Below are 12,594 nucleotides of genomic sequence, written 5' to 3'. Positions count from 1 at the left end.
TTTAAACATTTAAACATTTATCGTTCTCGCGTGCTCATTTCTGTCTATTAAGAATCAACGATGTGGTACCTTTTTGTAACATTCTCTGACATGTACAATAAGGACAATACTCATGACATTCCTATCTACAATGTTCACCTACTGAACATGGCCCAGGTGGTAAGTTTACTGACTCTGACCATGTGACTATGTTAGGGTTGGAGCTCACCTCCTCGTTCTCTATCTTGAGCGTCCCCAGGCGGGACTGGAGCTGGTGGTGACGCATCAGGAGCTCCGTCTGCACCGGCTGCTGGGCACTCACCTGACACACCTGGTGAAGATTGATTAGATTAGATGGATGGATACTGTAGATAGAGATCAGGGTTTCCGTTAAGAACATGTGGCGCCGGACAAGGTGATTTAAAGATTTAAATTGACTGGCCATTTGAGAAATGTACAGGATCCATATGCATTGGGTTCGTAACCCATTAGGGCGTCTACCCCCATTGCTCAGAATGACAGAAATAACATTTACATTGTTGGGTTCTGAGAATAGGAAATATACTTTTTCATATCACACAGAGAGAGAGAGACAGAGAGAGAGGGTAATATGTAACGTTTACATTATGTCAGGATATGTTATTGTTAGCCATCAGGGATCCTATGGGAGTGAAACTCTGGGAGGAGAAGAGAGTCTGGTGCCAGTCACCATGACAGCCTTGCGTTGGTGAGGAGTGAGCACTTTGGGGTAGAGGCCAGGTCAGATGAAGTGAGGAAGAACAGATATCACCAAGGTTCTGTCTAGCAACAGAGATGCATTGGTTGTTCAGATGGGTAGGAGGAGACACAGCATAGGAGAAAGAGTTAAATAATAGTGCTTGGGTGAATATGTTTTCATCGATTCAGCTGTTCGTTCCTTTGGGAAGAATGAACTTGGGTTTAAGCTTTCACAGTGTCCGTTGAGTTATTACTCTAATAATCAGATCCTAACAACATTATGGTAATTCATTTTAACAGAACATGCAACTCCTGCAATAAAGCAGCCAATAAAACGTCATTTTCAATCATTTGCGGGATTCTAAACAGTGAACCTGGTGCCAGCGGTATATGACAGAGATGAAAATCTACTTAGAAAGACTAGGACGGGTTGCTAATATGACTAGGATTGTACCTTTGGCTTCTGGACAACAAAAGAAAGTTGATATGAAAACCAATAGAACAGAAGAGAAATGGCATATGAGGAAGTCTTTCGTAGGCAGCGCAGGTGGCAAAAAGCCTAGTTGATTATTGAGTTGCAGCTATCAGCGGAAAAGCATCTAAGATATGTGTGAAGAAATGTTGAGACAAGGGACGAAAATAAGACTACAGGCGCGTCTCTCTCCAGAACGCACTCAACTGTCTCCCACCAATTATTTTGAACATTCATTGTTTCATTTGCCCTTTGATTGTTCATTATGATCTATTCCCATACTGTACGTCACCAGTAAATGTACCGTTAATGCCCGTCATTTGGTTACATTCATTTCTGTTAATTCATTGTATTACTAATTAGGCCTACAGTCATTTACCATTCTCATTCTTGGGGTGGAAATGCGTTTTGCAGAGTTCACAACCTGCTACACTTGTGAGAAACACGTTTAGGTTTATTTCATAACTATAATTTATGAGTTTAGCCATTTTTTTCATTGTCTTTTGTTTGGAGTGCTCCATGTGAGCAATGAGCATGGGTCTGGTTTCTCTGTCGTGTTCATGTTGAGGGAGCAAGCACAGAAGTAGCCTACCTGGCCTGCTGCGCACATATGTAAGAAAGTGCCTATTTGGGGATGTTTTCAGCTTGTCTTAACTCACCATATCTACCACTAATAAGCTGAGCTTTTCAGTCATTATTTCTTCACCCCACACAGTAAGTCAATGAAGTCCTGTTTTTTTATTTGCAATGATAGCCTAATAGTTCCTATTTGAAAATGATTTCCAGCAATCTCCTCCTCAATAATAACCAAGCCTCGGTGTGAAAGAGCAAAATACCATGATCTGACGATGCCATATATCCAGTGGAAAGGTCATAAAATACCTTTCCCTTGCACAAAAACAGCTGTCTGACCCAAGCTCACTGGCATGGGGAACCTTGAAGGCCTGGAATAGGCTAGTTGATACAAAATTTCAAAGAGACAGCTTCAGGCCAGACCCAGTTCATTGATTTGATACAATGTTGCACTTGAAACCTCAAGTCAAGACAGACAAAGGGAGGCAGAGAGGCTGAGTAGAGAGAAAATATGCTTGAAAAAAACAAACAGAATTTTCAGCAGTATATTTTCGACCCTGGCATTGCTGTTACAATCACCCCTCCAATCACGCACCCTCCGCCTCCCTCACCTCGTCGCCCATGTGTGGCTGGTAGTCGAAGCGTGTTGGCGGGCAGAAGATCTGACTGTGCATGTCCATGACCCTGTGTTTGTCCCCTCTGACATCCATGGCATCCACGGCCCCCTCCAGCTGGTCCAGCCCCTCGTGGCGGGACGTCTCCAGGCTGTACTCTGCAGACAGGTAGGTCCTCAGGGTCCGCGCCAGGCTGGCATGGTAGCCCATGTCACAGCACTGGGGGGAGGCATGGACAACACAACACAGTCATTACCATAGAAATAACTAACCCTTTCCCTGGGTCACAGACAGGGAAAATACACAGTCATTATGACAGCAATAACCATAAACCTCACCCAGGTTGGGATGAGTAGGAAAAGTACCCAGTCATAAAAGTCACGTTCATGATCATTGTTTTTTTTTCCATCTAGAACCTGACTTTCGTTCCTCAAATGTCTACTAAATATGTATACCAAATACAGTCATTACCATAGAATTAGAACTACTACAATGGAAATGTCTGTTCTAGTAATTATATTTCTATGGTTACCACCATTGGGAAGCACATAATGTTAGTTCCCAAACCAATGGGGAGAGATACTGTGTCACAAGACGCTATTATGCTTCCATCTATCAAACTATCTTACTGTATCAATTATTCATTAAATCCATTGCAATCAATAAAATGTTAACTTCAAACAAAATAGGAGATACTGTGTCAGATGCTCCTCTGCTTCAATCAAACTATTGTATCTATTATTCATTGCAATCAATAGAACGCTAACTTTGAATAAAATACCCTGTATTACAAGATGCTACTGGGCTTTTGTGTACCAAATGGATTCTACCATTCTCATGTTGTTGTAATCAGCATGTCCTGTACCACCCACTCACATCTATCATGTCAGAGACATCGTGGATGTAATATTTGGCCACCAGAGCATTGGTCGCGGCCAGGTTCAACAAATAGTCGTTCCGGGCTTTAGTGCACTTCAGCTTGTTTTCAGAGTATTTGGCTTGTCTCTGGGGAGAGAGGGAGAAGAAGAGAGAGTGAGACGGGTGGGGGGGGGGGGGGGGGTAGTAAGAGAGGGAGACAGAGACAAAAATCAGTAAACCATAGATGATCTCTCTCTAAAAGGATTCTTATACCAAGGGTGTAAAACATTTTGTTCCATCTATGGAAGTCTAATCTGATCAAAATCATTTACATGCGACATATGAAACAAGAGGTCCAGTCTCACCACGGCAACAAAACCAGTTAATGTTTCTGGTCATTAGTATATACTGTACATTAACTGATGAAATGTCAGAGGCTAATGCATCCAAGTCCTCAGAGCTTTTACAGACAATTGGGAGAACACACACACACACACACACTCAGCCCAAGCCACACCTTCTCCTTCATCTTCTCCATCTTCTTGACGGAGCTGCGTCGCTGTGGGCGGTCGTCGTGGCGCATGAGGCTGGTGCTGACCTCATTGGCCTTGCCAATCTGCTTCTCTTCCTGTTTCTCCGCCTCCTTCAGCTTGCTCTCGGCGCTGACGCTCTCGGCGTGGTACATGTGGTAGGTCTTCATCACCTACCCAGGGACAGGAGGACGACAAGGGTTAGAGCGGTGTGTCAATGTGAACATTAAAACAGGACATCGTACAGCACATTAAAAATCAACTACATGTACACAAAGTTCACGTCAAGGCTCGTGGTCTGGACGTTGACATTGGTCACGAGACTAACTCAACGGAGTAACGAGGCAACACACTAACACATCACGATAAGCGTGTAACAGACGACGTGAACGGGAGATTGGTTTGACGTGCATATCTAAAGTTATGATTCGGCATACTAATCCGCGTGTCCTGTCAACGGAATGAGAACACAGAGAGGCAGCTACTGTCAAATCTGTTAAGGATTTGTGACCAGGTGCTAAAATTAGGTTACTTCTGTTTCTCTCCCCTCACACACTACAAACTCACCCTCTCTCTTACACGTCTCCTAGCAACTCTGACTGAGGTAATCGATGGTGAGGAGAGCGCAAGTGAAACCAGCAGGAAGATTGTCGTAGCCAAGGTTACAGAGATCTTTTTCTCAAGCCGAGGGTCAGAGAACCTTTCCTCGTTCCTCTGGCTGCTGCTGGGTGTGAAACAAGAGAGGAGCCTTTGGTTCTGACTTGAAGTCAGATCAAGCTGGGGACGTGTTGAAGCCGAGCTGGCGCTCAATTGTGCATTACGCATCAACACTGTACATAAAACAGGGTATGTACAAGTACTAGCTATTAACTATGTCCCCGACTGCGTGCAGGTGAACGTATAATGAGACGTACACATCAATGAAAAATCTATGAATATTTGCATCATTCTGTTGTATGTCATGCAGAATCATTCCTCATGCGGCCATTTAGTGCATTTAAATCCCAGGCATTTTCAATTTGTTGCATGCTTGCTGCTGCACAGTGTGGTCGTGTTATTTTACCAATGCTCACTGGCCTGCCTACAACACTTAAATAATCTGAGGGATGTGAATGGACAGACACTGCATGTGTCGACACGAGTCAATCACAGTCATTCTATATCCATTTCAACCAAAACAAACGAACAGGATCAACATTCTAATACAATTGATATAATACCAGCCTCTGTAATGTGGCTGCTGGTTTAGCTGTCTGGCTGGTGGACAATGTCATTCTCTACATATTGATTGTAATCCAGGACTCTGGCTAAACAGCCGATAGAGTCCATACTGTCTGTGTTACAAAGCAATGCCCTGGCATGTCAGAAATAGGCATCACATTTCACAAATGAGTGCCTTCCTGTCACAAACACACATTCACGCATGCACAAGCACACACATCAAATCACACAATGTCAGGAAGACAAAAGGAGCTGATCGTGGACTACCCCAAAGCCATAAGACTGTTGAACAATTAATGAAACACCTACCTACATGTACATTGTACTTCAAATCAATCAATCACCTAACCAAACCTACATATTACCTAAATCCATCACCCCAACTACTTCGTACCCCAGTACACGACTCGGTACTGGTACTCCTTGTATAGAACTTATATATAGCCTCGCTATTGTTATTTTATTGTGTTACTATTTTCTTTTAATCCATTTGTAATGTTCTTACTTTTTAACTGCATTGTTGGGAAAGGGCTCGTGAGGAAGTACTTCATACTCTTCATGTACACATTCAATTTACAGACAGAAGAGAAGGATGCCAATTAACTTTAACAACAGATCTGTGTAGCATGGGCTGAATATGTAAATATGTGACGACGCACCTTGGCAGCGAGCAGACCTCCACTGCAGTGGAAACTGCTGAGTCGGCTTGGAGCAGAGCCAATGGCAAGTACAGTTTCTCCTTCAACTACAACTTCTCTCACAGCGGGAGGAAAAATGCAAATTCTTAATGTCCTCCAGGGCAGAAAGAAATGACCTGTGCAGCTAGGCTGTGCTGCTGGAGTGCTGATAAAGCTATTCTGCTCTGGGCAGATCCTGGGCAACCCAGAGACAACAGAGCAGAGAGTCAGAGGGTCTGAGGTGGGTCTAGCGGAATGGCGTAAGCTTCACGAGGCTAACTAACAAACATGGGGAGTGGATGGAAGGAGACACTTTACAGTACAAAGATATTGGGGAAGAGAAAAGGAAGGAGAGAGAAAAAAAGAGCAAGGCCGAGAGCGTGAGAAAGAAAGAGGGGAAAGAGAGAGAGAAAGAAAGAGGGGCGAGAGAGAGAGAGAGAGATAGAAAGAAAGAAAGAGGGGCGAGAGAGGCAAGAGAGAAATCGAAAGAAAGAGGGACGAGCGAGAGAGTGACATGTTTACTCACAGTGTAGAGCTCATTCGTGACTTTTACCAACTCCTCGTGCATCTGCACCCCGATGTCTTTGCTCTGAAAAGAAGCAGAGGAAGCATGCAAATCAATCTCACAGGTGACAGGAAGAACATGTTTACCATTAACAGACCTGGTTGTTTCCCTGAGGCATGAATACATCGCTTTCCCCGGGATTATGTGTCTGTATGGAAGAGACGCGTTTCCCTTTAATGTGTTTGTATGGAGAAGATGACTGAACACCACGACATGTTTCTCTCTATTTATGAAAAAGGCTGTGTACAGGCAGGCAGCTAATAGACGAGGAAGTATGGAAGACAGAGTGGTTTAAATAATCCTGTAAGAGTAGGAACGGTATTCCTCTTCAGTAATACACTACAGAGTGTGTTACAGGTTAAAAGAGCAGTCTTTAGGCGTCAGTGGTGGTAGGTTGTCACGGCCATGGGTTGTTATGCCCAGCCTAATGAATTCCACTTTCCTCAGAGATTGGTGCTATGGCAGCAACACTACATTTACGCATATAAGAACAACTTAAACAGTATTCATTAACATTATTTCTTAGTTTAGTATATTCATGTTGCACAATATTTGCTTCTACATTGAACCCAGATGGTATGTCGTATGGAATGCATAGATCGGGGATCAGCCCATGACGATTTTTTTTTCTTGAGCGGATGATCGGCGGGCCGGAACATAATTACAAATCATTTGTAGACTGAAAATTGACCTCAAAAAGCCCAAAACAGATATAACAGATGACTAAAATAACCATTTCAAACCATGCTAACATTGGTCTCTTAGTGTGGGAATACCTGAGGACAGATTTGCAAAATTAAAATGTTTTTACAGTCACGGCCATGTGACTGCCCTTAGATGGTTGGTTGCACTTAGGTGCAACCATGACAAAAAAATAAATTTGCTCAGAAAATTTGAGGGGCCAAATAATACCACCTGTGGAACAAATCCATCAGTTGGGGAACCCTGGCATAGATGGTGCTACTGCACCATCTACTCAACAGCAGTGGGAGAGATATCATTTTTCAACAGGCAATTACTCAGCCACCTCTCTCTGAGCTGCCCACCAGGCAGCAACCACTCAGCCCACCAGGCAGCAACAACTCAGCCCACCAGGCAGCAACAACTCAGCCCACCAGGCAGCAACAACTCAGCCCACCAGGCAGCAACAACTCAGCCCACCAGGCAGCCCACCACCAGGCAGCAACAACTCAGCCCACCAGGCAGCAACAACTCAGCCCACCAGGCAGCAACAACTCAGCCCACCAGCAACAACTCAGCCCACCAGGCAGCAACAACTCAGCCCACCAGGCAGCAACAACTCAGCCCACCAGGCAGCAACAACTCAGCCCACCAGGCAGCAACAACTCAGCCCACCAGGCAGCAACAACTCAGCCCACCAGGCAGCAACAACTCAGCCCACCAGGCAGCAACAACTCAGCCCACCAGGCAGCAACAACTCAGCCCACCAGGCAGCAACAACTCAGCCCACCAGGCAGCAACAACTCAGCCCACCAGGCAGGAACAACTCAGCCCACCAGGCAGCAACAACTCAGCCCACCAGGCAGCAACAACTCAGCCCACCAGGCAGCAACAACTCAGCCCACCAGGCAGCAACAACTCAGCCCACCAGGCAGCAACAACTCAGCCCACCAGGCAGCAACAACTCAGCCCACCAGGCAGGAACAACTCAGCCCACCAGGCAGGAACAACTCAGCCCACCAGGCAAGAGTAACCCAGCCTCATCATGGCTCCCTCTGACAGCATATCCATTCCCAGAGGACATAAATCATGTGAGACCTCAGCCGGTTGCTGTGGATCGATACTGATCTGTGCTTCCCCCAGCCAGACCGTTCCATCATACTGTAGTCCCTGAACCATGGCCACTCTGCTCTAACTCTCTCTCTGAGACATGCTTTATAGCTCTGATGGGTCCTAGGCTATAGCTAATGTGTATACTTATGTGAAGATTAACAGGGACATTTCATGCAGCAATGTATCCTTCAGTCATTTAATGACATGAAAATTGCAGGATAGAAGCTGAGATTATAATTGTAGTTTGTTTACCAGATGTAGTTTCTTTACCACTTTAGAAAGACAAAGATGTTGTGAAGAACAGGAAACGCTGGAGGAGGGAGCAGGTGACACAGAGAAAGGGAAGGAAAGACATTTGAAGGTGGGGAACACATCTCTCAGCTGTAGGTCTGCCATCCAGAGGTAGACAGGGTTGGTACTAGCCCAGCCTGACAGCACATACTGTAGGTTAATATCCCAGGCGTGTGTGTGTAATCACCCTTATGTGCTTCGACTTTATCTTTCCCTCCTTCAAATTCCTTTCCCTGTATCACCTGCGTCCTCCTCCAGCTTCTGTGTGCATGTGCTTGTGGTGTGTGTGTGTGTGTGGGGGAGGGGGGGTCCTGACCTTTTTGAAAAGTCTGATGACATCCTCTCCGACGTGTGCCAGGCGGAAGATGACGTTGTTGTTGTAGAGGTCGCTGAGGGTAGCATGATCTCTGCTCTCTCTCCTTGTCTGGTTCAGGACCAAGTACCAACAGTTCACTGTCGACAGCAGGTTCTGGTCCTTCCTGGAAATAACAGGGGGGGGGGATATTATTGCTTGTCCCCACCATCATTTAGCTATTGGATTCTACCAGTGTAGTTTAGCAGATACTAGTGTGGAAATTAACAGCAGAGAAGGTGAGGTGTTGTTAAATGAAAGCCTGTAGGTGAGATGAAGCTTTGATGTGGAGATGAGATATACGTTTATCACATTCTCTTCATTTCCTGTAGAGGAGCAAAAGGAAGTAGCACACAGTGAAAGAAGGAAACTAAGTCTCACCACCACAGTCAGATAGGCATCTTGGGCTGAGCATGCTGACTGAAGTAACATTGTGTGAGGGGGGGGGGGGGGGGTTATCTTTTATATTATGACATTTTGCTAAGCATGCACCGCTCTGCATATAACTTCAACACAGGGTCAGATAGACGTCTTCAGCTGAGCATGCTGACTGAAGTAACATTGTGTGAGGGGGGGGGTTACCTTTTATATTATGACATTTTGCTAAGCATGCACCGCTCTGCATATCACAATCAAAAGCCTATTTGATAAGGAACCTCTAGTCTTTTCTACAACCCATCAATAACCACAGGTTGAGTAACGAACAAGTGACTAAGGAGGAGTCTGCAAGACGACAGCAAGCTAACCAGTCATATAGCACTACATCGCTCAGAATAAACTGCATGACATTGCTTCAAGTGAACGGTTCTCCCGTTTCTTTAATGCGATGTAATTGTTATAATGAAACGAGTGTACAGTTCGAGGTTCCTCTCCTTAATTATTACTGACACATCATAATGCATATCAGAGTCTTCCACAGGAGCAGAGTCTTGACCTCAGTCAGCCTCTCCAAGTCAGGGTCAATTACAATTGAAGGCAGTCAATTCAAGAAGGGATTTGAATTAAAAATAATAACAAATAATAATAAATATATATAATAATTTTTTTAAATTGCATTTACTTTTCAGTGTATAGAGAAGTGATTGCAAAACTTGTTTTTGTATTATTGTATGAGAATTTACTTCCTGAATTGACTGCCTTCCATTTCAAATTGACTCAAACCCTGCTCAAAATCTTTACCACTCTAGGGGCACCTGACTCCAGTCTCTCCAACCATACAAGTGAAAAGATGTCAAAACAGACCATAAAAAGAATAAGGAAAGAAGTTCCTGGCGTGGATAGTTAAAAAAGAGACTAGCTTTAATATGTTGCTCCGTGTAGCCTTGGCTACTCCACAGCCCACACCTCTGGGGCTCTCGTCAGGTCCTTCCTTTTCATCCAGCATCCTTTGAATAGAAAGTCCCCATAGCTTCCCTATCTGTGGTGGAGGATGTGAATGATTGATCCTGGACATACAGTCGGCTGTCAGGAACTCAGTTGGGGCCCGAACTAGCAAGTAGCTCTGCACTGAATCAAAGTAAACTATCTTGGCTAAGAAGTTCTTATAGGAGGTTATATACTCTAAGAGCTGTCTCTGAGCTGTCCATTGCAGATAACAGGCCACTACCAGCAGGGGACCAACACTGCAGTGATCTGCACTGCACGGAACTGGAGATGGTATAATGACCCTTTTCCCCATGCATGCATTCTTCTCGAGCAACTTGGAAAACTTTTTTCTGTTTGTCCATGCACCTCTTCTTTCATTGAGTTTGACACTGAAATGAAAACCTGAAAATATCAAAAGATCAAAACTGATAAAAAGGGAAGGAGACCTCTGAAGGTTTGAGGAAATAAAGAGAGAGCGCGCTCTGGAGCGAGGGCGGGAGAAGAGGGAGGCATGGATGGAATTATTAAACATGGAGATTCTTGCAGCCAAGTGAGTGCAGCACTCGGTGAGTTCTGAATCACACCTTTGAAAGACAGAAATAATGATTGCCATTTAATGTGAGGAGGGTGCAACTGGGACAATGGGGTGTCGAGAGAGGATAATAGAGAAGGATAAGAAAATTGAGAAGGAGAGGAGAATAGAGAAATGGGGGAGAATGATCCATGTATTCTCTGATAGTCTACACGGTATCTCATCCATATAGATTCCACTAAAACCATAGAGGAAGCTACTCAAAAAGCCAAGGAGAATGTCAAGCAAGGGGCTGCATAGTCAGGTCAAGTGCAAGAGTAAATAAGGACATGTCTGTCTCTGTGTGTGTGTGTGTCTCTCTCTCTCTCTCCACACACATACACACATACACACATTGCTCCAAAAAAAAGGGAACACTAAAATAACACATCCTAGATCTGAATGAATTAAATATTCCTAGTAAAAAAAAAATATTTTTTTACATAGTTGAATGTGCTGACAACAAAATCACACAAAAATGATCAATGGAAATCAAATTTATCAACCCATGGAGGTCTGGATTTGGAGTCACACTACAGGCTGATCCAACTTTGATGTAATGTCCTTAAAACAAGTCAAAATGAGGCTTAGTAGTGTGTGTGGCCTCCACGTGCAGGTCTGGGGAACGGACGGGCCAGTCCTTAGCATCAATGCCTTCCTCTTGCAGGAACTGCTGACACACTCCAGCCACATGAGGTCTAGCATTGTCTTGCATTAGGAGGAACCCAGGGCCAACCGCACCAGCATATGGTCTCACAAGGGGTCTGAGGATCTCATCTCGGTACCTAATGGCAGTCAGGCTACCTCTGGCGAGCACATGGAGGGCTGTGCGGCCCCCCAAAGAAATGCCACCATGACTGACCCACCGCCAAACCGGTCATGCTGGAGGATGTTGCAGGCAGCAGAACGTTCTCCAAGGCGTCTCCAGACTGTCACATCTGTCACATGTGCTCAGTGTGAACCTGCTTTCCTCTGTGAAGAGCACATGGCGCCAGTGGCGAATTTGCCAATCTTGGTGTTCTCTGGCAAATGCCAAACGTCCTGCACGGTGTTGGGTTGTAAGCACAACCCCCACCTGTGGACGTCGGGCCCTCATACCACCCTCATGGAGTCTGTTTCTGACCGTTTGAGCAGACACATGCACATTTGTGGCCTGCTGGAGGTCATTTTGCAGGGCTCTGATGCTGGGTTGTTGCCTTCCTACGGCCTCCTCCATGTCTCCTGATGTACTGGCCTGTTTCCTGGTAGCGTTTCCATGCTCTGGACACTATGCTGACAGACACAGCAAACCTTCTTGCCACAGCTCGCATTGATGTGCCATCCTGGATGAGCTGTTAATCAGTGTTGCTTCCTAAGTGGACAGTTTGATTTCACAGAAGTGTGATTGACTTGGAGCTATTGTGTTGTTTGTGTTCCCTTTATTATATATATATATATATATATATATATGGCTTATGGTAGAGAAATTAACATTATCTGGCAACAGCTCTGGTGGACATTCCTGCAGTCAACATGCCAATTGCGCGCGCTCTGGTTGAGAAATACACCTTCCTTGCATATGGCAAATTTCTGGGACCTTTAATATCAACTCATGAAACATGGGACCAACACTTTACACGTTGCGTTTATATTTTTGTCAAGTATATATAATTTCTGTTTATCATACAGTCCTACGATAAGACAATAGCACAATTACAGGGTTACCAGACAGACCGTACACACAACACAACAATACTCACTTAAAGTGCTGATGTTCCCTGGAGGAGCGTATCTTGCCGGAGAAGCGCTCGGCCAGTTTGTCCAGGCCTCGGGAGTACTCCAACTGCAGCTCGGCCTTGCGGCGGAAGAATTCCTGTAGGTCCTGCAGAAGCTGTAGCCGGGACTCCGACTGCTGCTCAAGACATCGGAACTGCTCCACCAACTGGTTACGGATCTCTGCCAATTAGAAAGGAGGAAAGCACACCTTCAAAAGAGAGGCAGTGTGAAAAAGGTAAACGTGTCTTGAGGTCGTAAGG

The 12,594-nt window shown here is 45.0% G+C and overlaps 1 protein-coding gene across 5 annotated transcripts in view; it reads right to left on the bottom strand.

The window, feature by feature from the left end:
• Window positions 1–12,594, bottom strand: part of LOC135539765 (SLIT-ROBO Rho GTPase-activating protein 3-like) — a 64,324-nt gene that overhangs the window by 29,216 nt on the left and 22,514 nt on the right. For all 5 annotated transcript variants that reach the window (XM_064965869.1, XM_064965870.1, XM_064965868.1 and 2 more), the window contains 7 exons: window positions 12,319–12,514; window positions 8,608–8,770; window positions 6,168–6,230; window positions 3,731–3,916; window positions 3,232–3,360; window positions 2,353–2,574; window positions 209–310 (listed from right to left, as the gene is read on the bottom strand). In XM_064965869.1, the coding sequence (XP_064821941.1) occupies window positions 209–310; window positions 2,353–2,574; window positions 3,232–3,360; window positions 3,731–3,916; window positions 6,168–6,230; window positions 8,608–8,770; window positions 12,319–12,514 (1,061 nt within the window). The remainder of the gene's footprint in view (window positions 1–208; window positions 311–2,352; window positions 2,575–3,231; window positions 3,361–3,730; window positions 3,917–6,167; window positions 6,231–8,607; window positions 8,771–12,318; window positions 12,515–12,594) is intronic.

This window comes from Oncorhynchus masou, chromosome 5 (assembly GCF_036934945.1).
Source record: "Oncorhynchus masou masou isolate Uvic2021 chromosome 5, UVic_Omas_1.1, whole genome shotgun sequence".
In the NCBI taxonomy this organism is placed as follows: domain Eukaryota; kingdom Metazoa; phylum Chordata; class Actinopteri; order Salmoniformes; family Salmonidae; genus Oncorhynchus; species Oncorhynchus masou.
The sequence above is the reverse complement of the archived record's forward strand: the minus strand, read 5'-3'. Positions and strand labels throughout refer to the sequence as shown.